This window comes from Alternaria infectoria, assembly GCF_024043175.1.
Source record: "Alternaria infectoria strain BMP 0036 chromosome Unknown scaffold_7, whole genome shotgun sequence".
NCBI classification, from domain to species: domain Eukaryota; kingdom Fungi; phylum Ascomycota; class Dothideomycetes; order Pleosporales; family Pleosporaceae; genus Alternaria; species Alternaria infectoria.
In genome coordinates this window covers 1,209,939-1,235,219 of record NW_026250696.1, presented here as the reverse complement: position 1 = coordinate 1,235,219, position 25,281 = coordinate 1,209,939, and the positions used below count along the sequence as shown (strand labels likewise).

Genomic DNA, 25,281 nt, shown 5'->3' with positions numbered 1-25,281 from the left:
CTTGTACTTGCTGTTCCGATACTGTCTTTGTTCCAGTATGGGTATGCAGTCATGCCGATGAAGTCTGCGTTATCCACCACGGCGTATTGCGCGGTATCGACATGGCCGATTGGTTTGTCCTTCATGTACTGGGCGAACGATGAGGAAGCGATGCTATTCTTCACCTGAGCTATTGTCTGCGCAACGACCGCTGCGGTAACACCAACTTCTTGAGTCGCCTCGGCACGGTATACATCCTCGTTGCCTACAGAGAGTCCAATGATAAGATCGGAAAGAGCTTGGCCGTGCTTCTCAAACCCTTTCTCGAGTGCGGCCATCTCGTTCTTGACGTTCTCATCAGGTGAACCGCCCTTCTGCGCTGGCGTTATCCAGAAACCAAGTAACAGGTTGGTCTTGGAGACAACAGCCGCATCAAAAGCTTCGGTCGGCTCGTCGAGGGTTTTCGCTGCTCTGCAAGTAAACAGGCGGGCACTGTCGAAGGGTATGTCGGTAGTCAGGTTCTTGGCCAGGTTGAAACCATCGAGGAAGTCTGCTTTCATTTTGGCATTTTCCTCCAGACCCCAGAAAGCACCGTAGTTGAAGCCTGTATAGACCTGACTCGCGGCCTGCGCAAGGTAAGGAAACAAGAGACAGTAAAGAATGAAAAACCTCATTTCGTGATACAAGTCTTCTCAAAGCGGATTCGGACAGTGTATTGCATAGAAACAGAGGAGGAAAGTAACAGAGGAAATCCATCTAGTAAGTACGAATGAGACTTGAATGTCCATGATGTTAGCTTGAGCGATGTGATGGGCTGCAGAGTGTGACAATAGGACGTCGTTGAACAATACGTATTCAGCATTATTCACACGGGTGGTCGGACTTCTACACATAGAGACGAGTAAATAGATACCAGAGTTCTGACGAGTGATTGAGTACGTGTAAATAATCTATCGTCGCTGACCTGAATGCACCTTCGACTGCAAGTTCAGATAGACTAGATCGGGGACGATCGTCTCGCCTTGCAAGGCCAAGAGCTAAGAAGGCTTAAATGGAGTCATTGGTAGAAATCACAATGGCGGGGGAGAAGAAATGGCCGCTGTTGTGGGGACAAGACAGTAACCAATGACGAGCGAGATGATGCAACGCCCTGGAGTCGGAGAAGCGTCCGTCCCCGCGGCCTCCGAGCTCGCATCGATAAATTATCTGGAACAGCAAGCCCGCCACGGAAGGAGCAGCCAGCCCGCCACCATGTCTCTCGCACGCTTTGGAGGTGCTCTCGCGCGCGCAAGGTGCTCCCCGCGGCCGCAATGGCACGCAGCGTATGTCCCCAAGTCCACCACATGTCCGACTCGCCCGTCTAATTGCTTGCAGACGTGCGCTTTCCAGCTCCGCCATCCGCACCGCCAAAGCCGACAATGAGCTCAATTCGGTCAGCAAGCACATCACCCAGCCCAAGTCGCAGGGCGCCTCGCAGGCTATGCTGTACGCCACCGGCATGAGCGAGACGGACATGAACAAGGCCCAGGTCGGCATCTCGTCTGTCTGGTACTCGGGCAACCCGTGCAACATGCACCTGATGGACCTGAACCACAAGGTCAAGGAGGGCGTCGAGCGGGCCGGGCTGCTGGGCATGCAGTTCAACACCATCGGTGTTAGCGACGGCATCTCCATGGGCACAAAGGGCATGCGCTACTCGCTGCAGTCGCGCGAGATCATCGCAGACTCCATCGAGACAGTCATGGGCGGCCAGTGGTACGATGCGAACATCTCCATCCCCGGCTGCGACAAGAACATGCCCGGTGTCATCATGGCCATGGGCCGTGTGAACAGGCCTTCCCTCATGGTTTACGGCGGCACCATCCAGCCCGGTTGCGCAAAGACTCTCGAGAACCAGCAGATCGACATCGTTTCCGCTTTCCAAGCATACGGTCAATTCATCACGGGCGAAATCACCGAAGACCAGCGGTTCGACATCATCAGGCACGCTTGCAACGGGCAGGGTGCTTGCGGAGGAATGTACACAGCAAACACAATGGCTACGGCAATCGAGACAATGGGCATGTCGCTACCTGGCTCCTCGTCGAACCCGGCGAACTCCAAGGCGAAGATGCTGGAGTGCCTGGCAGCGGGTGGCGCCATCAAGAAATTGCTCCAGGAGGACATCCGCCCGAGCGACATTCTCACCCGCGAAGCATTTGAGAACGCCATGGTTGTCATCAGCATCACTGGTGGCTCAACCAACGCTGTTCTTCACTTGATCGCGATCGCTGACTCCGTTGGTCTCAAGCTTACCATTGACGACTTCCAGAGCGTGAGCGACCGCATTCCATTGTTGGCGGATTTGAAGCCTTCCGGAAAGTACGTCATGGCCGACGTTCACGATATCGGTGGCACCCCGTCGCTTCTCAAGTTCCTGCTTAAGGAGGGACTTCTCGATGGTAGCCAAATGACTGTGACTGGTAAGACACTCAAGGAGAACTTGGAGAACGTCAGAGATTTCCCCGCCGAGCAGAAGATCATCCGACCGCTCAGCGAACCTCTAAAGTCCTCTGGTCACTTGCAAATCTTGAGAGGATCCCTTGCCCCCGGAGGCTCCGTAGGCAAGATCACTGGCAAGGAGGGCACCCAATTTACCGGCAAGGCCAAGTGCTACGATGCTGAGGACGACTTCATCACTGCTCTCGAGCGTGGTGAAATCAAGAAGGGCGAAAAGACTGTTGTTGTCATCCGCTACGAAGGTCCCAAGGGCGGCCCTGGTATGCCTGAGATGCTGAAGCCTAGCTCCGCCATCATGGGCGCTGGTCTCGGCAAGGATGTTGCACTTATCACAGACGGCCGCTTCAGTGGTGGTAGTCACGGCTTCTTGATCGGTCACATTGTGCCTGAGGCACAGGAAGGTGGCCCCATTGGCTTGGTTCAGGATGGCGATGAGATCACCATTGACTCCGAGTCCAACGAGCTGAACATCGGCGTCAGCGAGCAAGAACTAGCAGAGAGGCGGAAGAAGTGGACCGCGCCCGCCTTGAAGTACCAGAAGGGTACGCTTTTCAAGTACGCGCGATTTGTCAAGGACGCTAGCCAGGGCTGCGTTACCGACTCTGAGTAATCTTCACGTTTGAATGTCTCTCATGTTTGCATCTGTATGTATATTCTGATGGCTACAGCTGGGGTAAAAGTCGCATCCGGAGTTTAGGCGGGCGATATTTGTATATTCGACACAATATTATCGATGCAGCTGTTCGATCTTCAGCATGCTCCTTCATACAGGCTGTCATCGCTACAACGTCTTGAGCTTGATCTTCCGTCGGCTGCACAGCCTCTTATTGAGCGCTCTGTCTTCCAGGTTCTGACAACACTGTTCCAAGCGACTCCTTCATCATGGCCCAGAGCAAGCTCTTCGAATCCTCAAAAGCATCGCACATGACTTTGTCCACGTCTAACCCGAGCCCTGTGTAGAAACTCCTCGCTCAATGCATCAACACCGGTAATGACTCCAGTGTCACCATGCTCGAAAAAAACCGATTCTCCTCAAACTTCAGTCTACGCAATTTTGACTGGTATCCTCAAAGCAGCTACACTGCAAGGTTCATCATCTTTACGGTATGGCATCATGGCATAGGTGCTCGAATGTTCCGAGTAGTGAAGGTATCTGGTAAGCAGCAAGAGGTGCAATGTCTCCTTGATCAGCTCATAGTGCCAGCCCTTACTGACCTAGCAGCGTCAATAAAAGCTGACCGCGGTCTTGGCGGGACTGAAGCCAGGGCGGTATTGAAGAGGGATAGTCGTGCTCTTTCTCCACACGAGCCTGGATGCCACGAAAGGACAACTGCTCTGCAAAGTGGTGAAAAATGTTGTATCGTGTCAAACATGAAGAAAATACGGAACCAGTGAGGAAGAAGGGCAGGCCATCTAAAGACAAGGGCTGTATAATGAGCTGTTATCTGAGTTTGACAAGGCTGTTAGCATCCTGGTACATTTGGTCCCTGATCAGTGATAAAAAGCAAAGACAGGCACGGCATAAAGTTCCGATACGAAAAACAATAGAATATGCGGGATCATCTCCCGTAAAGTTGCGGCAAGTTGAATCCCTGATCCATTCCTTACCATGTTTTTCTGTAAAGATTGAGTTTCTCTCTCTCATGCCGGTGAGTGTCAAGAGTTTCGGAGAAAGGTGCGGACAGGTGGGCACGTGAACGCATTGACCGCCCTGCGTCGAGAACCACGCCTGGATCGTTTCATCACACACTTACACCTGCAGCCTCAGCTTCATCATGGCAAACTCCGCAACTTTAATGATTTGTTAAGGGGTCGCAGTGACCCAAGAGAAGGCCCAAGGAAAGGTAATGCAGGGCGAGCACAGTGTGACCTGGTTGCGCAGCTCCCGGGAGCATGGATTCCGCGCAAGATAGCTCATTTCTCCCCTGACCCGGTGTTTTGGAGTGTTTGTTGATGATCAGGTGTTCATGTTGGACAGTCAGGTACCTGCGCTGGCTGAGCTTGGATAGCTGACGATCATCGACGAAGAGATGGGAGACCGGCGCAAAGCGGCAAGAGTGTGTCAACAACGAGGCGAGACCGCGACTGTTCATTACCGCTATCTTGGGATGACATGGGAATGCGCTCGCATCGATGACCGGAAAGCTGTAAAGTGGGATATCGGCGAGCTGTGTTGCCGGCCATCGAGATACCTGCCGTTACAGCTCGAACGACAATCAAGAGTGGAGCTGATCTCCCTCGTTCCGTTAGCCGTGTCGATCATCGCGTCCGCTTTGGGCTGCCCTCGACGCGCTAGACAGAACTTGCCGATGACGCTGAACCATATGTTCCGAAAACGCAAGATCGACGTCTTGGAATGTGAGTCATGAAAGGTGCAGATCGTCAGGGGAGTCATCCATACAACGCAAGCCTAGGGTCACAGAAGACTGGATGAGGCAAGACAGATGCATCGTGAGCCTCACCACCTCGCAGATGGCCAGCAGGATGAGGCGAGTTCCTAATGAGACGGCAATCTGAGCACAATCACCGTTGACTTCCGCAGTGTCCCGCCGCCTACAGATTCTCGCCCCAATTTCGAGTCCCCCGCGAGAACCAAGACGTGTCTTTGACATCTGTTGCGCAACCTGACTTACTCAAGCCCATGAGTAGCGTTCCGGAAGCTTGAAAGCCGGGATCTACCTCGAGATACGCGCTAAAGATAAGGGTCTAGTCCCCTTATCCTCTAGCATGCGTGGGCCATACCCCAGAGGATCAAATCTTACTCCTCAGCTAGGCCAACAAGCTTCAGAGCGGTCTACGTGCAAGAGCCTCATCAGCAACGGCAGTATCGGCGATGCTTTCATGAAGATCGCCAATGCGTGCGCCATGACTAGGCAAGCTGTAGCTCTAGTCTTCTCATCCTGGTATGGCTTGGTGTAGAATCTCTCCACCCCGGTGACGATTGCGGCTTGTCTTGGGCCTGAGCGTCTAGGAGAGTATCGATTGACCAGACGTGCTGACTCGGTGTATCAGAAAGTACCTGGGTGCTGTGAGGGCATATAAACCATACTGCAGTCCACCTACAATCATCATCCAGCTCACCTACCACACTCTTTCAGTTCTTTGCCAATCGCTCAGTTCGCTATAGACTAATAATACTTATCCCTCTTAATATCCACCAACCCACCAACTCACCAACAAAACTCCAACCGCCAACATGCGTTCCTCCATCGCCGTTAGCATCATTGCTCTCTCCACCTCGGTCCTCGCAGCCCCTACTCCTCAGGTTGCTGGCGTCAACAACCTTCTTGGTTCCGTCACCAGCACCCTCGGCTCTGTCACCAACCCCGGTGCCGGCAACGACAACCTCATCCAGGGCAACGGCAACAGCAACGGCCAGAACAACGGCAACGGAAACACTGCTGGAAATGGCAACGGCAACAACAACGAGGCTGGCAACGGCAACTCTGCTGCCAGCGGCAACAGCTTCAACCTCAAGCCCCTCGGCAGCAGCATCCTGAACAACGGAAAGCGTGCGGCGCTTCTCGACAACCTCAACGGCGTCCCGGTTGCTGGCACCATCCTCAGTGGCGTCACTGACGGCAAGGGCGGTCTCCTCAACGGTGTCACTGTTGGCCCTACCACCGACGGCATCACCAACGGTGTTCCCGTTGTCAATGGCCTCGTTGGCCGTGGTGTCACTCAGGGCCTTGACGTCAGCCAGCTGAGCCAGACCCAGCTCCTCTCCCTCCTCAGCCAAGTCACCGGCGCCCTCCAGAACACTGGCAACACTGCTACTGGCACCGTCAAGCCGGTTACCGACGCCACCGTCCCAGTGACTGATGCTGTCAAGCCTGTCGCAGCCGCTGCCGGAGATGCCGTGAAGCGTCAGTTGAACGTTGGTGGTCTCACTGGCACTGCCGGCGGCCTCGTTGGTGGTGTTACTGGCACCACTGGCTCCGTCACTGGTGCTCTTAAGCCCGTCACTGGTCAGCTCCAGCCCGTCACCGGCACTCTCAAGCCCGTCACCGGCGCCACCGGAGGCCTCACTGGAGATCTTCTCAAGCGTCAGTTGAACCTTGGTGGTGTCACCGGTACTGCTAACGGTCTCGTCGGCGGTCTTACTGGCTCCACTGGCTCTGTTACCGGCACCCTCAAGCCCGTCACTGGCCAGCTCAAGCCCGTCACTGGTGCTCTCAAGCCCGTCACCGGTACCCTCCAGCCTGTCACCGGTACCGTCACTGGCGCTACTGGAGGCCTCACTGGCGATGTCCTCAAGCGTCAGGTCGACCTCAAAAGCGTTACTGGCACCGTCAGCGGCCTTGTCGGTGGCATCACCACCACTGCTGGCTCTGTCACTGGCGCCTCTGCCGGCAGCGGAAACTCGCTCCTCAACAACGGCAACAACAACGGCCAAGGCAATGGCGTAAGTCTCCTTCCAACACCCCCTATCTCGACTGTCAACTAACATCACCCTTAACAGAACAACAACCAGGCCGGTAACGGTAACGGCAACGGAAACAGCGCTGGAAACGGCAACCAAGCCGCCAGCGGCAACGACTTCAACGTAAGTCCCGAAACCGAGCTTCCTGAGATCAACGGCCCGCTCGTCGAGCTGCCTGACCTCAACCTCGCTCCCACGATCAAGTCAGTCTAGTCTAGATCATTGGGTAGTAGCAAGAGTTTCATGACATGTGCTAACGGTCTCTCGCAGCTTTAAGTGAAGGCGACTATGAATTGAGTGCGATATACTCGGGACGACTTTCCTTTCTACGATGACGATGGCATACTCTGGTTTGCTGGATCTCTATACATATTTAGTAGTAGTACCAATGTACTCTTTTGACCACTGAAAAAGTTGCATTTTATCCAATTGTTCCATGTGTGATGGCTCAGTAACAGAAGTCCCCAACAGCTTCACACACCTTCAGTCAACAACAGATGCCACAGTCCTAAGATTCGTCATCTTCATGCTTACACCTCCATCCCCATGTCTACTTCCGTGTCACGTATCTGAAGCTGTCCTTGTCTATTTGCACTTAGCAAAGTGTTGAAGAACTGTTATCACGAGATCTACAAATAATGAAAACTTTGTTTGGCCAACTTGTATCAGCATTGACGGCAGCAGCAACATCACGCCAGTCGTGCACGGACACACCCATCGAAAGCAGTTTCCTGTATAGCCCTTTGCACAGGGTAGGAGTTGATGAAGATAATTAAACGTCATTAGGTAGTACGTGCTCCTATTTTGCTCGCAAACACCGCATGCATAGTAATTATTTTGCACCGTTCTTAATGACCACCAGTGGTGGGTAACTAGAAGGCAATTAGCACAAAGTCGTTGTACGTGTCTAGGTGAAAAACTTACGCCGAGGTAGACCTTGAAGGAATCGTAGATGAGCCATTGGAACGCAGTCAAAGTACCAATCATGAATATACGAACAGGCAGTCCGTTCCAAAGGCCGCCGAACCCGATCTTGCCGTATATCCTGCCGATAGCCTGTCCAGCGCCCTCGCCAGCCTTTCTGTCGCTGTTGAGTTTCGAGACCATCACGTCTAGTATGTGTTAGCTCAGTTCCGCGATTTTAGAGTTTTTACGCAATGTTGTTAACATACCTGCGGGATGAGAGACAACTGCGCATCCGACACCAGCAATGTATCCACCGAGAAAGCTCACACCGGTTTGCTGCAAGGCCCCGTATGACTCCTTTGGCTTACCCAAGAAGCCGTAGATTTGCTTGACTGTCTCTTCGAATGTCGCGAACTTGACCATGGTGTACGGGATTTGACGCGCCCACAGAGGGTACAAGCCCTTGTACAAACCACCAACACCCTCCTCCTTGATCACCTTTGCCCAGCCTTCTCTCAATGTGTTTGCGAACGGTGGCATGGTAGTCTGCATGCGGACCTTGATTGCTTCCATAGGACATAGCGCGATGTCGGCGAGGAACTCGGCGGAAGCGGAGGCAGCTAGGTATACGACTGTTTGCGGCGCGCCGGGCGCCAGCTTTTCGCCGTACAGGTATTTGAATACCTCGTAGAATCCGTACTTTCCAGCACCTTGCATGGAGTAGCCGATGAAGGTTGGTGTCCAGCCGAAGAACACGCCCCGTAGACCTTCTTTGGAGTAAATCATTTTCCAGGCTTGTGAGTTGGACTTGTAGAGGTTGGAATCGACTTGACGGCGGCATTTCACCTGGAAAACATTAATTAGCAACTGAAAGCCTAATTGACAGCCTGTCAAGTCCCCAGGCCATCACGCGCTCTCTGCAAAAGTATGCGACTTACCAAATCCAGCGGCGTGACCATAGTGTGTGTAGGTCCACACGCGATTATGCCACCCATCGTACACGCCGCAAAGTACGAGCCTGAGAAGAGCTCGATCTTTCTCTGCGGCTTCATCGCGTCCAATTTGTTGGCCATTGTGAGTGATTACCGAATTCCAATCGCTTCAATCGCGTTTATGGGCTTGTTATCGCGTGCGGTATGGTAGCTATCGTCGTGTCCGCGCCGGTTGACTGGTATAATCCTTGTCGCGTGCTGCTTCCCAGGATGCTGTCGCAAGCGAAGAAGAGATTGAGGATTTGTACAAAGGATAGACGAACGCTGATTAGAAGAGAGAACGGGAGATCGGATTAGACTACCTAGGCACAAAAGCCGACCGGGGCGCCTTGTTATGACCGCACAGCTTGGATAGTTGGAAAGCTTGTCCGCAGCTTCCGCAATTACCTCGCTATGACGTCGCTGCTGCAGGTGGGACGCGCGACCACCACGCTGACGAAGCCTAGCGTGATGCTTATCGATACATGAACCCCCGACCCTCCGCGCGCGAACTGTCGGGTTTCGCTGCCAACAGCGCAATGAAAATCCCGTTCTGCTATGTTGAATGTCAATCAACTTTGTGATAAATGCGGGTGGAGAGAAATCATTCCATATTTCTTCACGTTGACTTCGTACGAACTAAGATCCGCGACTTACTCGACTGCTCGGCCAGCTTCACGCTGGAGAAACAGGATGTTATTATTTGCGTGATAATCATTATTATTTGCTGTGTCGTGAAGAGGCTGAAGGTCGTCAAGCGTGATCGTCATACCTGGTCTTTAATATACAGACTCCCTCCGTCTAAGTACGCCAAAGCACCACGCTATGCCGCCCAAGCATGAACAATAAAGCAAAGAATGATGAAGAACCGAAGCCAAAACGCCAATGCCAGGGTGCATCACCTGCAGTCCACATGAAGCATCAATCCCTATCAATGACTCCGTCGAAGATCCGGAATGTGCAGGGCTCAAAAACCGTCTGCATATGCTCTCATGCTCTCATGAAACCCATGAATCAATCCCCACCACCCTGAAATCTCGTTGAAATCGTGATTCGCTCATCTGGTAACAATGCGAGCCTCAACTCTTCGCTGAAGGGCCGCTGCTGGCGCCGCCATACCACAAAGAAGCGAAGATAATGAGCGGATGGAGCTGGGTAAATTGCGGGCGGACGGAAGGCCACCCAACAATTACATGTTGTTATCGTGTATGTTGTCAGTCTCTGAATCACTACCAAAGTCGGAATGATCATAGAGATCTTCCGCTGATAGGCCATCGTCCTGTGGCCATGTCTCTAGCCTTGGCTCTATCTCTCCAGTCCAGTGTGCAATTCGAGAGCTGTCGTTGGTGTCGTCTCTGTATGGATCCAATTCGGGATCCTCGCTATGGATCAGATCGTAGAGCTGCTGAACGAGAAATCGGCAAGTTTCGATGAGAGGAGATAGATGAGGTTTGAGCATGCCGTGATCCTTCTCGTACAGAATGCGCTCCATCATGTCGGAGGCCATCTCGCGGAGTACTCTCCACCTCATTTGCACCAGATCTAGAGGCCATCCTTCGTAGCTCTTGTATAGCTCGCAGACCAGCATATGTGCACCTTTTCGCACACTGTCTTGTGCGTGTAGCAGCAAAGGAGTGGCCCATATGCGGCTTTTCGCGATGATCCATGTAAAAAATATGTGTCGGTGCTTTTGTTGAAAGATGGCCGCATTCTTTGTTTGCAGAAGACCGCCAACAAAATCCAGAACCGCCAAGCCTCCTGGTACACGGTCATCGTCCATTCTACTGGCTGACGCGACCGCCTTCGAAACCGTTGTCACGATCTTGTAAACGTTGTCCACCATCGGAGAGCTCTCGCAATACGAGAGTGCCGCTTTCACGTAAGAATCGCAGAAAGGGGCTTCGAGGGAGACACCCTCGTAGATGCTCTTCAAAAGATTAGTCTGGACTTGTGGGTCCTGCCAATTGAGCATCGATTTGACGATATCGCCCGGGTGGAAGTGTTCCAACTTTGTCTCATCGAACATTTCCAAGGCCTTGTCTAGAACCGCGATCGCCTTCAGGTCGCTGTCCCAGTGGTACAGAACTTGTCGTTCGTGGAATGTTAGTGGAAACCTCGAGGTCTCCCGATCCAGCGTAGACAGACGATCGTGCTCGTGGCGAAGAGGTTGCAGACTCGTGTTCATGCGTGAGAGCAACGCTGATACGAAACCAATGAATCTGTTGTAGATACCCGACTTCTTGCTTATGATTCTCCAGAGATCGGGTTGGTCGTCCTGGAATCTAGCGTACGAGTGCATGCAGAGTAGCCTCAAGCAGAATACCAGGAAGCCATGGTCCAATAGAAGACCGGTTTCCAGATGGCCCATCTCGGCCAGTTGAGTCAGCGTGAGATAGAAATCATCCCAGCCCCGTACGGCCATGTAAGATTCGTCTGCAATGGCACGTAACCTAGCGGTAATCTCTGAAAGTATACCGTTTGTCGGAGTGGAAGATTCCAGATCCATCTCGTTGTCTGCGCCCTCTAGACCGTACAGAGCGGGCTCTTTCTCTCGCAAGACTTTGAGACAGTCGATGAAAAAGATGCGCATCTGGGACCGCACTTTAGCATGCATGCAGCGAAGAAGCATGTTGAGAAGGGCAATATCGTCGGTAGCGAGTATCTTGAGAACGATATTGCAGCAGGTTGAGCATGGAAGGACCGACCGCCGCAGCTGTAGTATCGTCTCGGAGAAGATATCGGCATTTGTATGACGCCAGACGATGTGCCCTAGATGCGCGAGTACTATCTGCAAGGAGTGCTTTTCCTGTAGGAAGTTAGCGTCTCGGACTTAGGAGGTTGAAGATAACATGGCGTACCTGCGTGTGTCCTTCGGAGCAAGAACCGTGGTTGAGTGTACGTGACATAGCATGCAGCTGCCGCACGAACCTTGTATGATTGGGGTCGAAGCGGGAATATTCTCGGATAAACAGCTCGTTGGCAAAATCAACTTCCTTCTGGAGAGTTGGCGGCATGGGAACCTTGAGCGTTTTCCCGTCTGCAGAAGTGACCCACTCACGCTGGTCATCATCCACAGCGGTGCGGCGTTGATAGAAGAGCATATATGCCGAGTATTGTTTTGGTATGCGGTTGTATGAATCGTCCGTGAAGCCTCCGAAAGCTTTGTAAGCAATGTCTGCTGGGTCGAAAGACCCAACACTGCTATCATCAAATTCCACCCAGGTTTGTGCCGTGGTTCCTGTGGGACAAGGTCGCTCACGAATGTAAGAATAGTAATGACCGTGCTCGCAGGTGCCCGTGTGTACGAGCACACCAACAAGATCGAACATGTCGGCTTCTTTTGGTTTGCTTGGGTCACTGAGATGGTCGACATGGTATGCGCTAATGTCAATGGTCGGTGGGAACTCGAAATAATCGTAGACCTTCCTACGGCTAAAATCGGCCAGGTCGAATTCGAAGCGCTTTAGGTGGAAGATGAGGTTGTCGGGCACCTCCTTGAAACAGGTCCTGATTTTGTCAGCTTCTTGCTTTACCAAATACACATGCGACTCACCGCTTGACTGCGTCGACGTATTTGCCATCGCACTTCTCGCACTTGTACTTGTTGTCGCCTTCCATGACATCGCCTCTAACAAAAGCCTGGAGACTCTCCTGTAGCGTTGCTTTGCCCAAAACATCGCATTGTATTGCAAAGAAAGGCTCTGATCGTTCCGAGACATGCTCACATTCCTTGGATTTGATCTGATTCAAGGTTTGCCCTCCGTAGAATGAGCGAAATTGCTGCTTGTGCTCGTCCTTGATGAGCTGTCGTTCCCACTGATCGAAGAGGGAATTGTAGAATTCATCTGCGTCCATCTGAACGCTGATGTCTATTGGCATGAGTTCTGAGTTCCTTACGCAAGCTGCAAAGCTCCGGGGATCCGCGGCTTTGCGGAAGGAATGCTGCATGTTCGTGAACAGTCTCTGGGTCTCAAGAAGAAGTTTTTGAGAGCCACTGGCTTCCTGAAGCTCCAAACCGAGAATAAACTTGCGGAAATTGAGGTTCATGAAGAGCTGCGTGAGAAGCGAGTTCGCGTAGCAGATGGCACGAGGGTTGTACAGACCCACATAGCCTGTGCTAGAGCGTATTTCCAAGGAGCGATCGACTGCAAGCGTTGGTATTGCTGGCTCATTCTCCTCGGTCTCTACGTCTGCTGCAAGTTTGACCAGGCTATTGTACGTGCTGCTATCCTCAGCTAGTGCAAGCATGAGATCGTACATCTCATGCCTTGTGTGAGACTCCAGTATGGGAGCAGTGGCTGCGCTGACCACTGCAGTAGAGGAGCTGGGCCATGTCAGTATGTCACTTGACTAAAAGAAGAGAGAGTAAGATGCAAAACTGAGGTGAGGTCAATGCGAACAAGTGAAACATGAAAATGATGTGCGTGACTTACCTCTTCGTAAAGATGTACTTCCTGAAGATCTTTTCCATCAAGTCGCCTGCACCAAGAGGCTTCTTAAAAGACTTGAGTGACAGTATGCAGCACAGTATGAGTTTCGTAAGCCCAAAAACGACGCGGTCGATGTCGTCCCGGCCGACAAATTCCTGATGTTGGTGATCCAAGAGCAGGTCGCTCCAAGATTTTAGGTAAAGTCGGAGTGAAGGTTCGTCCCGTTTGTACTCGTCCTTCGCCCGGAAGACTTGCTCGGCAATGCTGAACAGTTGCTGTGATTGAGCGGGAACGCACAATGAGCCCGGAATGAGCTCGGAAATGACTGCCCAGAATTGTGTGGCAATCTCGCCTTTAGTGATCGGACATGTGGATGGAAGGTCGCCGCCGCAGACGGATGTGATCTTCTGAGCGACATGCTCTCGCACAGACTGCCTGGGGTCGCTCAACAGTAGAACCCGGTGGAGTCGCGGAGATTGAGGATGCTCAACGAACGCTTCCCAAATAACTCGAGAGTGGAGTGAGGCCTCTAGGATAGTGCCGTAACAATCCTGGATTACGGTAGCGTCTTCATTTGTTTCCAGTGCCATGCATAGGATCGTCACAAGGCGGTTTCCGAGCCGTGCGCCATCTGAGAAGTAAGCAGCCGAAGCGGCGGGAGAAGGGCGTTCTGCTTAACATGAGCCATGAACCGTGATATAAGACGCGCCAGTGTGAAACTTACCTCTAAGGAACTCCAACAGAGCATGCACGAGTACCGCTGCAAGCTGCAGCTCTTGGAAGCTCGAGATGTTGTCGCTGATGAGCCGAGGATTGAGAAGAGCCTCGTTCAGCTGGCGTATGGCATGACCCAGGAACTTCTCGTCCAGATTAGACTTCTAGCTCGTTAGTACAATTGTATCAATAAGTATTGTCGGACCAACGCACATGACGGATTTGCTCTGCCAGCCTCGCCTCGAGAGCCAAAGCGGCGTATCTCGCCTGATAGAACTTTCCTGGAGGGAAGAGCTCCTCTGATAGCGCCGCACCGGTCACGACGCTCTCTGCAAAAGCATACCGCGCCGGAAAGAAGCTCAAGTAATCGAATAGCTGCTTGTGTTAGTGAAATGCATCTTGATCTCGAACGGGTACCTACCATCTGACTGATGTTGTCATCAGAGTCCATTAAGGAGAACAGTTCGTCGAAATGCTTGAGTACGGTAGATTCGAACACCGAAGACCCCGTACCCTGTCCGGGCATCGGGCGAGTGACTTCCGCGTCTGGTGCCCTTTGTACTAATAGCTGTCCCCCAAAGTCGACGCCATGAAGCTTCTCGTTCGACATCTCAGTGATGTTGAGCCGCCGACCCTTTGCGAAAAGGTTGATTTTGGTGTATCCCGATACGTGACATAATCTTTGGTAGAGGTCCTTTACTGTATGATCCGCACCCATCATGACGACTTGCCTGTCGTTGCCGCACTGAAACCGGATCGCGATCGCGTCACCGTAAGGTATGTCTGTTTCGTCGACTTTGGAATCTGCTCTCCGACTTCGGTTGAACTCTGGTTTGTGGCGTATCTTCTCCAGCAGTAGTTTCTGAAAGTTAATGATCCTGCGATAACGCTCTTCATTCTCAAGAACCATCTTCTCAGTTGCAGTGACATCCATATTCGATAAGTCTCCATTGGAGGATTGAGCGCGTATGAGCCTGCATGCCGAATGCATCTCCTGCATACATTTTTCCACTAGAACGACATGAGCGGCTTCCACATCTGCTAGCATAACGCCATCGGCTTCGTTGATCTGTACGTAGCGACTGGCAAGAAGACGGGCGGCGCGATCCTCAATAGTGCCTTCCGGTGAGGATAAAACCATAGACCACAGCACGTCTGCACCGGGGATCTTTAACACACCCTTTTCTCCTTGATCAGTCCCCACGAGCTGCCGCTTCATCGGGAAATTATAGTTGGCAACAAATTCGAACATGCCATTCGTGTAAATGCCGGTGTTCATGTGTACCATATGGGAAGAGACAAGTTGTCTGCAGTAGTTGTTGTCCGGGGCGAATTTGAGCGTCTGGGATAATTGCGCCCATGCCAAATCCCTGGTAGTGTTCGATAGCGCACGCGTACCGATTGTGTAGTCCCACAGCTGCTCATACATCTCAACGGGTATGGCTGACCCAGCGCAACAGATCATAAGTGCTAGAAGCTCCAATCTGCAACATAGAGCTGTTTGTTGACGTAGGGATGATTCGGCATTCCTCTCAGTCTCGACAAACCATGCGATCTCATCCAGAATCTTGCGTGTGACATCCTGATTCTTTTGGAAAAAATTCTCGTCTTCAGAAGGGATTGGTGCGGCGAGCGCGTAGATGACTTTTGCGCTTCCAGTCGCTTTCGTCGAATGACTGTAAATGTGATCCGCACAATCTCTGTAGATGGAATGGCGCTCTTCAACAGAGACATTAGGAGCCAGAGCTGACAGGTAATTAGCAGCCTCGTGATGCAGGTCTAACATGTCTTTGTCCGTATCCGCCTGGCACATTGTGTCGCGGATGATGCGGGTGCAAACATTCCATGGCCTAGCAGTATCTTCTCTCGCAGCATAATCTTCCGGTGATGCTTTCTCCAGGATCTTTGGGCCCAGCTCCCGCAGGAATCGAGTAATATCCGCGGTGTAGCTCCTGATAGGCAATTCATAAAGTTTCGTACAAAAGTACAAGTGATCTGCAGGCCTCATCATGTGCATGATTGCTCTAAGCATGGCCAGTGTCGCGGTAACGACACGAGGGTCAGGACTATTGGCAACGGTGTTCCAGATAGCATCCGCTTGGTCATCTGTCCAACGTCTAGTTACGACAAGAAAACCAACGATGTTACCGCTGCGCGCGATCAGTTGCGGGTGTGAGTCGACGCTGACAATGTAGTCAACGACGTTCCCATAAAGCAGAAAGTCGGCTAGATATCGCATGACGGGGTGTTCGCCTGTCGAATCGGGGTTGTTGTACTGTCTCCAGATCTCTACCAAGGAGACATCCATCATGGCTATACTCATGACGCGTAGATCCATCTTACCTTTGGTGAGGTATCGGCGCAGAAGCTTGAACTTCCAAGCGTTGGCGACTAAAGCTGGAAAGTACTGAGGCTCATCGCGATACTGGTGTTCGGGTCCAGTACGATCGACTTCGGTCGGAGAAGAAGTAGTCGGCGAATCTACGCTCCTGAAGTCGAGGAACTTGTCCACCAGATCCGATTCGATATCCTTCTCCCAGAGACAGAGCTCAAATAATAGCGCGTGAAAGTACTGAATCAAGTCTCGAGCGGAGACAGCATCGGTGGTTCTACTCAAGTCGAAGAGGTCGTCCATGTATTTCTCCAAGAATTGCAATATTCCGCGACAGAACTCGGAGCGATTGGGGTCAGTCGCAGGGCTAGGATCCTGGAATATCGAGCCGCCCAATGAAGTCAGGACCGGGGCGGCAACCAACGCAATCTGGGTTTGCACGTTCAATGGCACGCGGTGGAAGGCCTCGCTGGATAGCCGTAAGATATTTTGGGCACCGTTGGCAGCCATAAAATCCTTTTGTAACAATCCGATCATTTTGCGAACATCGACAGAATATTCTTTGCTCACCATAGCGAATGCAGGTGCCTTGTCCGGGCGAAGAATGGTATACCAGTTTCGCATATGCTTCTGACTAAGAAGAGGCAAAGAATATATCTCGCCGGGACGAGGTTGGGAGAGTAGCCATACGTCGGCGAGGAGGAGGAGGGAGCATGCCCTGACGTAGGCACTGAGGAAAGCGTAAAACATGTCGCCCGCACGACGATCATCCAAATGGTGGCTAAACGTAGCCCTGCGTGAGAGCAAATTGTGCACCAGTCCAGCGAGGTCGTCCCAAAACATGGCCTTGCTCGTATAGAAACCGTGTAAGTCTACCTGGGGGCCAGGCTCGGGTAGATCGGTCAGCCATTGCGAAATGCTGGGAAAGAAGTGGGGATCGATGTCGTTGTCAACTGAAGCATTTAGTATCGCAGGCATTTAGTGGATGTGAGACATGACCTACCTCCTTGAACATGGTTGGCCAGGTCGCGAACAACCGTGGAGTAACTCCCGTGGTGTGCGTAGGGGAACCGGCGAAAATAATCTTCTGCGTCCACATGCACGGAGGAGGCGTCTGCTTCATCGTCGTCGTCTATTATCATGATGGGCGGACTCCCGCGCTCATCCTCGGAACTAGTAATGAGTATTGGAGACTGGCCCGGGGTAGGAGAAGCAGCCTCGAGGAAGTTGTCAGGATTGGTGTAGTCCTCATCTCCACCGTGTACCGGGGAAGAGGGCGGGTGTGAGCGTATTGTCATTTCTACCTGCTTTTCCGAGGGCGACATGGCGGTGTTGACGGGAGTTTGTGGGTCGGTAGGCATAGCGCATAGACTGTTGCTCCCGCTGTGTAGGCGGGGGCGTTTGCGGGTGAAGCTTGCGTCGGCGTCTTCAATCGAGTCGCGGCGCGGCGGCGAGGCAGAGGCGGTGGTTGGCGGCTCGTCTGCAGCGACAGGCTGCACTGTGTCGTTTTCCGGCGCGGTCATGACGGTAGAGGGCAGGCGGTGCTGTTTGCGAAAGGACTAGGCGTGGCCGGCGGCTGTTAACACGCGTGCAGGCAGGTGAGGCCAGGCAGAGGCAAGCAGTTCGCCAGTACAGGCAACAGCAGCAGCTCCCAGCCTTAGTGACCGATAGCCCCGCGCGGCGGCAGGGAAAACGCGGGGGGATTGGGTCTCATTAGCGTCAGCGACTGCAACACAGTGAATTGAGGGTATGCGCTCCGAAGGAAACGGTTCCAGTTGGTAGGCAGAGCTTCAGATATTCGGACGCGTAGCTGAGAAACCCCACTATCGTCATCCTGGTTCGTTCCCGCTGTGGAGCTAGCGCGCCGCTAGCGAGCGTGCGCTAAGCTTTATCCGTCCAAGAGCGAGAAATCCTCCTTCTAATGCAAGGCACGCCGGTCTACTCCACCTTACAAGTCTCACTTATCTAGACTGAGTACTGACAAGGCTTCGGGCGCACTTCGGTCAGCTTGAAAACTACTTTTGCTGTTTCAACGTTGACGACGTGACCATCACCACGGTCAGCGGTACGAATAAGAAGGGTCAGAGAGCACACAATTCGTCATGGCCCCTGCGACGAAACAAACCGCGAAGGCCAATGCAAAACCTGTGTTCAAGACATCGTCGCCATTTTCTGAGACGCAGTGGTGGGTGGTACTATGCTTCAACCCACGAGCTATACTGATTTGTACAGGCCCGAGATCACACGCGAGGACGAAGAAGTCATATTAGAATTGCTATCCAAGTAGGTACGCAGAGAGGAGCTTCATGAACCCGCGCTCGCCGATTTCTGACAGTTGCATCATAAGTTCTCCCAATTCGGTCATTAACAATTCCATAGTCTTATTACGCCTTTAGGTGACCATCGCAGAACCTATATCCACCCATCCAAAGGCAAGAAGCGCAAACGTAACACCAAGGCAAACGAGGATGGCCCCGAGAACACACCCCCATCACCGGAAATTGGCAATCACTTGCTCGTTGGCATCAACAGTGTCACTCGGCATCTAGAGGCCTTGGCCGCAGAAAACGCTCCGACTACAGCACCTGTTTCGTATCCCGAGTCTGCTCTAGAGAGCACCAAAGAAAAACCCCCGACGACAGACTGTTCCAAAGAATCTCTCAGACCTTTAAGCATGGTCATACTAACACACCCCAAGCCCTCATTATCACCCGCACATGCCCACTTCCCAACGCTGGTCCACTTGTCGGCTCTCTCCCCATCATCTGCTGCTTCGGCCACATCCGAGACAGCTACACGACTCATTCCATTGCAGACAACAGCGGATACCCGGCTCGCGTCTAGCTTACACGTTCCCCGCGTAGGTGCCTTGGGAATTTACACAGGTGCGCCGGGAGCGAAAACATTGGAGCTATACGTCCGCGAGCACATTGGGCTGACAGAGTGCAAGTGGGTAGGCGAGGCTATGAGCGCAGAGTGGAAGGGATTGAATGTCAAAAGCGAGATACCTGGCTCAAAGTAGGTGACAATACAAGGGCAAAAATAATTTTGGCTTCTCTGGTATAGAAATATTTTGATGGTGGTGAACGATCAACAAAACGCCTGCAATGCACGTTCTTCAAGTTCAATAGCTGCTCCTGGTAGATCAGTGATGGTTCGAAGAAAAAAGAGTACTGCGCTCATCCCAGGAAGTTCTGGACAGCACCCCCGACGTTCTGAAGATCTAGCAAGAACGTGTCATGGCCGAATAAGCTCTTCTCCTCTCCAAGCTCGATGTGCGTGACGTTCTTGTTGCCAGTGCGCTTGAGTGTCGTTGCAATTTCCTTTTGCTGCCAAGCAGGGAAAAGAATATCACTGGCGACACCTAGAACAAGAGTTGGAGTATTCGCGAGTGGCTTCAGACCTGCCACGAGGTCGGCCGGTGGTTCGTTTCCGTCAGTCTGGGCTACAGCATCGATGTCGGTGGGCTGCTCCTTCTCCTCATAGGGCTGATCAGGTAAAGTCAGACTGCAGACGTCGCTGCTGGTGTCGGATGTGATATCATGGCCGTCCAAGTATGCCTGCATTTTACCGCTGTTCGCCTTGCGCACCTCGTTGATGCGGTTACGGTGCTCTTGTCCCAGATCGAATAGATCCATAGCCTTCGAAACGTAGAGCAAGCTGTTTGGATCGTACTCCAGACACCATTTTTCTCCCGCATGATCGAGGTATGTTTCAATGAGGAAGTCGGGGCAGAGAGCAGGTGGCCGCGAAGGATCGGCACGCCGGCGGCCAAATCGCTGCTCCCATTCGGGACCACTCCGATACGTGACTGTAGCGATTTCTCGGGCAAGCTTCATACCGCCGTGTGGAGGAATGCCGTCATAGTAAAAACCGCGAGCCCAGTTGGGGTCCATCATGAGTACTAGTTGCACGTCAACGATTGCGCATGGCTGACCTAGAGTGTTTGTACTGACCTTGCCGCTGAGTGTGTCTCATGGCGATACTGTATGGGTGGCTGCGCGCACATCCGCTGATGCTAACGAGACGGCCCACTCGTTCCGGGAAAAGCGTTCCAGCTGCCAGACTCTGCATGCCACCCATGCTCGATCCTACACTCGCGTACAGCTTCTGTATGCCGAGGTTATCCAGTAGTCGGAACTGCGCGCGTACCATGTCCTCCATTGTAAGAATCGGAAATCGAGTCGCGTAACGCTCGCCGTTCGCAGGGTCGATCGAAGAAGGCCCAGTCGAGCCGTAGCAGCCTCCAATGACGTTTGTGCAGATGACGAAATACTTGTTGGTGTCTAGAGGCTTCCCAGGCCCAATGAACTTCTCCCACCACCCTGGCTTCGTATTCGTCTCTGTGCTGTGGGCATGACTAGAAGCGGATAATCCAGTGTGCAGCAAGATGGCATTGCTCTTGTTGGAGTCCAGCTGCCCCCACGTTTCATATGCGATGTTGAACTCTGGCAGTATGCCGCCCCAGTCGAGCAGAATAGGCTGGGTCGAATGGAAGTTTAGCGTGTGTCCGGAGGTATACGAGGGCTCGGGCCCTGAGGACGCTCGTTTTCTTGAGAGAGACGCAGAGCGAGATTCGTGCGCGTCGAGGCATGGGAAGGATAGGGCGGGGTTTGAAGATTCGACTTCTTGGGCGGCAGCGGCGTGTTGGGCTTTCCGTGGTGTCTGCTGGTGCAGCTGTCTAGTAGCTTGGTTCGACTGCTGCCTCGCGAACAGCAGCGAAGTCTGAGATGGTCTCTTGGCGAAGCATCGAGTAGTGGTTGCGGTTCGTGATGCTCGCGCGCTGGCGAACAAACTACGGGGAACGCTCATGGCTGTAGCAGTTGCCCAGACGAAGCGCGTATCAAGGGCAGAGGTATGCGAGGGTGGAGACAGTACAGAGACACCATGATGACGCTATATTCACGATTACAAACGGGCTGGACCGTTGACGGACCCGTCGCGCGGAAACTGATGGGAATGCGACGATGTCGGATCCAATGACGTCGCGGGGAAATTGCGTGCTTCCCTCGCACGATGCCCGTCCTGCCAGCCTTCTTTAGGTAAGCACCCGCCTCTACGAAGACCTCGGGAACATCACGCCAAAAGACACCGTGCGCAACATGACCGAATCGAGAGATATCGAACGGGGAAGCACATGTCGGTCCCCAGCGGAGATGTTCGGCGGCATAGCTTCTTGCGCATCACGCCTCGAGACCGCTCCTTGAACGAACCAAACGATAACTCAGCAGAACGCAAGGTGCAACTTGAGCTCCTACACCCATTCGCATTTTGCTAGGACCTACCTCCATTTGGGGCGTTCATCAATGTCTGCAGTGCTTTTGCCGCACAGAACTTGAGGAGCACAAGAAATGTGCTAGCATGCAGTCCAGGACCTAAGATTCGAGAGCACCTGTATGTAGGCTCGCAATCGAGATGTACCATCCAAGTATTGCTTGGATCGCCTACATCACCAGGAACGAGATAACCCGAGCAGTATGCATTGTAGTTTGGTTGATTCGAAAAGTACCAAGGTAGAATGTTCGGGCCTTGGAAACATCATGTCGAACTTAGGGCGATCGATCGAGCTCTTACGACAAGAACCGTGCACGTCTTCTAATGGGAAAAGGAGGTGCAGGGCGTGACCGCCATGACCTGTTAGTTATTGAGTTGCAACAAGGGTCGCTTGTGATGGCGAGATACCGTAGCCGGCTCGTGACTCTAAGCGCCGTGCAAATGGGTGCTCAGGTGGTGTTGTACTGTGCCTAAGGCGTACACGGTGCATCTCTGCGTGACAGGTGATGGCGGCTGAAGATACATGGAAGGAAAATTGGACCGCTCCGTGCTACGCAGCACTCGAGGGTGCGGGTCTCAGCCATTGGTTCTGCGCTTGTTGGTGTCGAAGGAACCACGGCGGTTTGGCGTTCGCAAAGACAATACAATAGCATGAAACATGATGGCCTGCGCCAGACCCCTTGGGACGTTTGACGACGAGCGTCTAATTATGGACTGCACGCAAGACCGTAGACGCAGCACAGGAGATTTACCATGCAGACTAGGCTCAGTCGTCTCAAGTGCATATGCAGGGATGGTGATGTGAAGCTTGGAAATGGACGTCTGAGGTTGCCAGGGCTGAGAGATGTCTTGGCTGGCCGCCGGCGTCACTCAGTCGCGCCTGCCCACTCGAAACCTCCGCAGACCTCCTTCCCTTCGTTCCAGCGTGACTGCCGCCATATTTGCGCCCCGTTGGACGACATCGATACCCGTCCGCCGCCCCTGCCGTTCTGCCATTCGCTGCTACACAGAGAGCGCCGTGCCGTCTAGGGAACGCCATACCGCTTCCGAAGTCTGCAAGACCGCCGTCATGGACTCGTCAGACTACTTCACACCCGTCCGGGAAGACCGAGATGCCCCAGGGCCGCCGACTGAAGACTCTGACACCGACATGGCCGCCTCTGCCACCGCTACAGCCTCGTCCTCGCGCTCCACCATGTACACATCACCACACCCGCGCAAGCCCGGCCGCATGTCTCGATCGGGAGCACCACGGCCCATACTCACACCCAACAGCCCCCTGAGCTCGACGATACCGCACAATCTCCTCCCCTCTGCGCCCGCCTCACCGCCTACGCCTGCGCCGAGTCCGACACCGACCCAGCGGGTGCCCGACTGGAGCACCGCCGCCGAACACGAAGATGGCGACATCAAGAGCATACGGGCGCAGTTTGGCGACATGAACAGAGCCGAGCGGATGCGCCTGCTGGGCGAGCTGCTCAATTTGTGCGACAGCCAGGAGCTCAGCTTTGTTGCCGAATTCGTCAGTCCTAGATTGAAGAAGGACCCCTTCATGGTTCTGCCCACCGAACTCTGCTTAAGAGTGCGTTTTGTATACATTCCCCGTATAGTCTCGATCGCTGACACATCGCACAGATTCTGGAATGTGTAGACGACCCCACTACCCTCGCTCGGGCATCGCAGGTATCCAAGAAGTGGCGCGAACTCGTCAATGACGACAGCGCCTGGCGGTTACTGTGCCAGAAGTACTCCTTCAGGGCTCTGTCGAGAGAAGAAAGAATTGAGGAAGACGACACAACCGACGAGATGGAGGACACCGACTCAAAGTCATGGTGGCAGAACGACGAGCGCGCACCGAGGGTAGAGGACGTCGCTACGAGAGAACACCTTGAGGTCGGCCCGTCCAACGGCGGTGCTGATGGTCTGCGGACGCAGAGCCTGGACCGAGCCGCGAAGAGGAAACCTTCACAACGAAAGCAGCAAGCAACCACATACCGGTCGCATTTCAAGCAGCGGTACATGGTTGAGACGGCGTGGCGGAATGGAGGAGTGTGCGATGCGCGGCAGATTACTCCGGATCAGGGCGTAGTAACCAGTCTACACCTGACCAACAAGTACATTGTGGTTGCACTTGACAACGCGAAGATCCACGTCTTCGATACTGTCGGCGACCATCAGAAGACGCTCCAGGGACACGTCATGGGTGTATGGGCTATGGTGCCTTGGGGCGACCTTCTAGTCAGCGGTGGATGCGATCGCGATGTGCGCGTCTGGAATCTTGCAACTGGGTAAGTTGTTCTGCCGTCTTCCCCATGATAGCAACTAACAGAGTTTGTCAGCTTTCCCCAGTTCACTCTGCGCGGTCATACTTCGACTGTGCGATGCTTGAAGATGTCCGATGCGAACACGGCTATATCCGGCTCAAGGGATACCACACTGCGCATCTGGGATCTCAAGAAGGGCCTATGCAAGCATGTACTCATTGGTCACCAGGCTAGCGTCCGATGCCTCGAAATACACGGTGACATCGTTGTGTCCGGCAGCTACGACACCACAGCCAAGATTTGGAGCATATCCGAGGGCAAGTGCCTGCGCACACTCACTGGCCACTTTAGTCAGATATATGCGATCGCCTTTGACGGGAAGAAGATTGCAACAGGCAGTCTGGACACCAGTGTCCGGATATGGGATCCCAATGATGGGTAAGTCCGCTCGCGTGCCACAACATTATCGAAACTAACTCTCTCGTGTAGCAAATGCCTCGCTGTACTACAGGGCCACACCTCGCTTGTCGGGCAGCTCCAGATGCGTGACGACATTCTTGTAACTGGTGGATCAGACGGCTCGGTCCGCGTGTGGAGCCTCGCAACGTACCAGGCTATTCATCGACTAGCTGCCCACGACAACAGCGTTACGAGTCTACAATTCGACAACACCAGGATTGTCAGCGGTGGCAGCGATGGTCGCGTCAAGGTCTGGGATCTAAAGACCGGTGTCCCCGTCCGAGAGCTAAGCAGCCCTGCCGAGGCCGTTTGGAGGGTGGTGTTTGAGGAAGAGAAGGCCGTCATAATGGCCAGCCGGGGCGGTCGGACAATCATGGAGGTAAGCTTGAAGCACGCAATTACTATTACCACAACATACTAATCCGTCTAGGTATGGGACTTCTCGCCCCCTGCCGAAGAGGACTTCGACTCCCGATCCTCTACACCAGCGAGCATGCCCGATCATCTCGCCGAATACAACCGGCCGCGGTCCGCCATACTTCCTGCAACTTCACCGCTCGTGCAGGATACGGGCGCTGGCGACGTTACCATGGGCGACGCAAGCGATTCATAATACAACAATAGACTTGCAGAGCACTAGCAGTGCAGTAAAGGCCGTTAGGCGCTGTCACTCCATCGCCGCCGGAGCTCGCATCCAGGGCCTCGACAATAGCTGGAGGCTTCCACACGGGGAGGTCCGGTAGAAACCGATATGGACAGCACTAGTCGAGTTACAAGGCCTACATCCGAGCATCCACCACCAGCGTGGAGCGGTATCTCCGGACTCACGATGAGCCCATCCGCGTTTACAAACGTGATAACGAACCGACCGATTTGTTGTTCGATTATAGCTCCATGGCCGGTCACGCACACCTGAGACCATATCGTTGGCATCCGTAATGGGGAATTGAAATGTGCGAAAGATCGATGAACAGCTTGCATATGGGGCGTCTTGTTGCATCCACAGCCCATATCTGGTATATAACAGGAA

General features: G+C 53.2%; 6 protein-coding genes across 6 annotated transcripts; 3 read left to right on the top strand and 3 right to left on the bottom strand.

The window, feature by feature from the left end:
- Positions 1 to 1,230: 1,230 nt before the first annotated feature.
- J4E92_005283 (uncharacterized protein) lies at positions 1,231 to 3,088 on the top strand (the record flags this gene model as incomplete). The annotated part of the gene is made up of 2 exons (XM_051496666.1): positions 1,231 to 1,301; positions 1,354 to 3,088. The coding sequence occupies 2 exons, from the start codon at positions 1,231 to 1,233 to the stop codon at positions 3,086 to 3,088; spliced, it is 1,806 nt and encodes a 601-aa protein (XP_051353386.1).
- A 2,586-nt stretch (positions 3,089 to 5,674) lies between these two features.
- Positions 5,675 to 7,181, top strand: J4E92_005282 (uncharacterized protein; the record flags this gene model as incomplete). The annotated part of the gene is made up of 3 exons (XM_051496665.1): positions 5,675 to 6,883; positions 6,941 to 7,104; positions 7,172 to 7,181. The coding sequence occupies 3 exons, from the start codon at positions 5,675 to 5,677 to the stop codon at positions 7,179 to 7,181; spliced, it is 1,383 nt and encodes a 460-aa protein (XP_051353385.1).
- Positions 7,182 to 7,749: 568 nt separating this feature from the next.
- J4E92_005281 (uncharacterized protein) lies at positions 7,750 to 8,880 on the bottom strand (the record flags this gene model as incomplete). Its single annotated transcript, XM_051496664.1, has 4 exons — positions 7,750 to 7,773; positions 7,826 to 8,013; positions 8,074 to 8,653; positions 8,746 to 8,880. The coding sequence occupies 4 exons, from the start codon at positions 8,878 to 8,880 to the stop codon at positions 7,750 to 7,752; spliced, it is 927 nt and encodes a 308-aa protein (XP_051353384.1).
- A 1,087-nt stretch (positions 8,881 to 9,967) lies between these two features.
- Positions 9,968 to 17,777, bottom strand: J4E92_005280 (uncharacterized protein; the record flags this gene model as incomplete). Its single annotated transcript, XM_051496663.1, has 8 exons — positions 9,968 to 11,440; positions 11,637 to 12,285; positions 12,332 to 13,102; positions 13,212 to 13,878; positions 13,933 to 14,083; positions 14,136 to 14,297; positions 14,344 to 17,207; positions 17,258 to 17,777. 8 exons carry the CDS (start codon positions 17,775 to 17,777, stop codon positions 9,968 to 9,970), a joined length of 7,257 nt encoding a protein of 2,418 aa, XP_051353383.1.
- A 1,656-nt stretch (positions 17,778 to 19,433) lies between these two features.
- J4E92_005279 (uncharacterized protein) lies at positions 19,434 to 21,066 on the bottom strand (the record flags this gene model as incomplete). The annotated part of the gene is made up of 2 exons (XM_051496662.1): positions 19,434 to 20,158; positions 20,211 to 21,066. The coding sequence occupies 2 exons, from the start codon at positions 21,064 to 21,066 to the stop codon at positions 19,434 to 19,436; spliced, it is 1,581 nt and encodes a 526-aa protein (XP_051353382.1).
- A 1,531-nt stretch (positions 21,067 to 22,597) lies between these two features.
- J4E92_005278 (uncharacterized protein) lies at positions 22,598 to 24,864 on the top strand (the record flags this gene model as incomplete). Its single annotated transcript, XM_051496661.1, has 5 exons — positions 22,598 to 23,110; positions 23,164 to 23,816; positions 23,868 to 24,230; positions 24,282 to 24,630; positions 24,682 to 24,864. 5 exons carry the CDS (start codon positions 22,598 to 22,600, stop codon positions 24,862 to 24,864), a joined length of 2,061 nt encoding a protein of 686 aa, XP_051353381.1.
- Between the last annotated feature and the right edge of the window lie 417 nt (positions 24,865 to 25,281).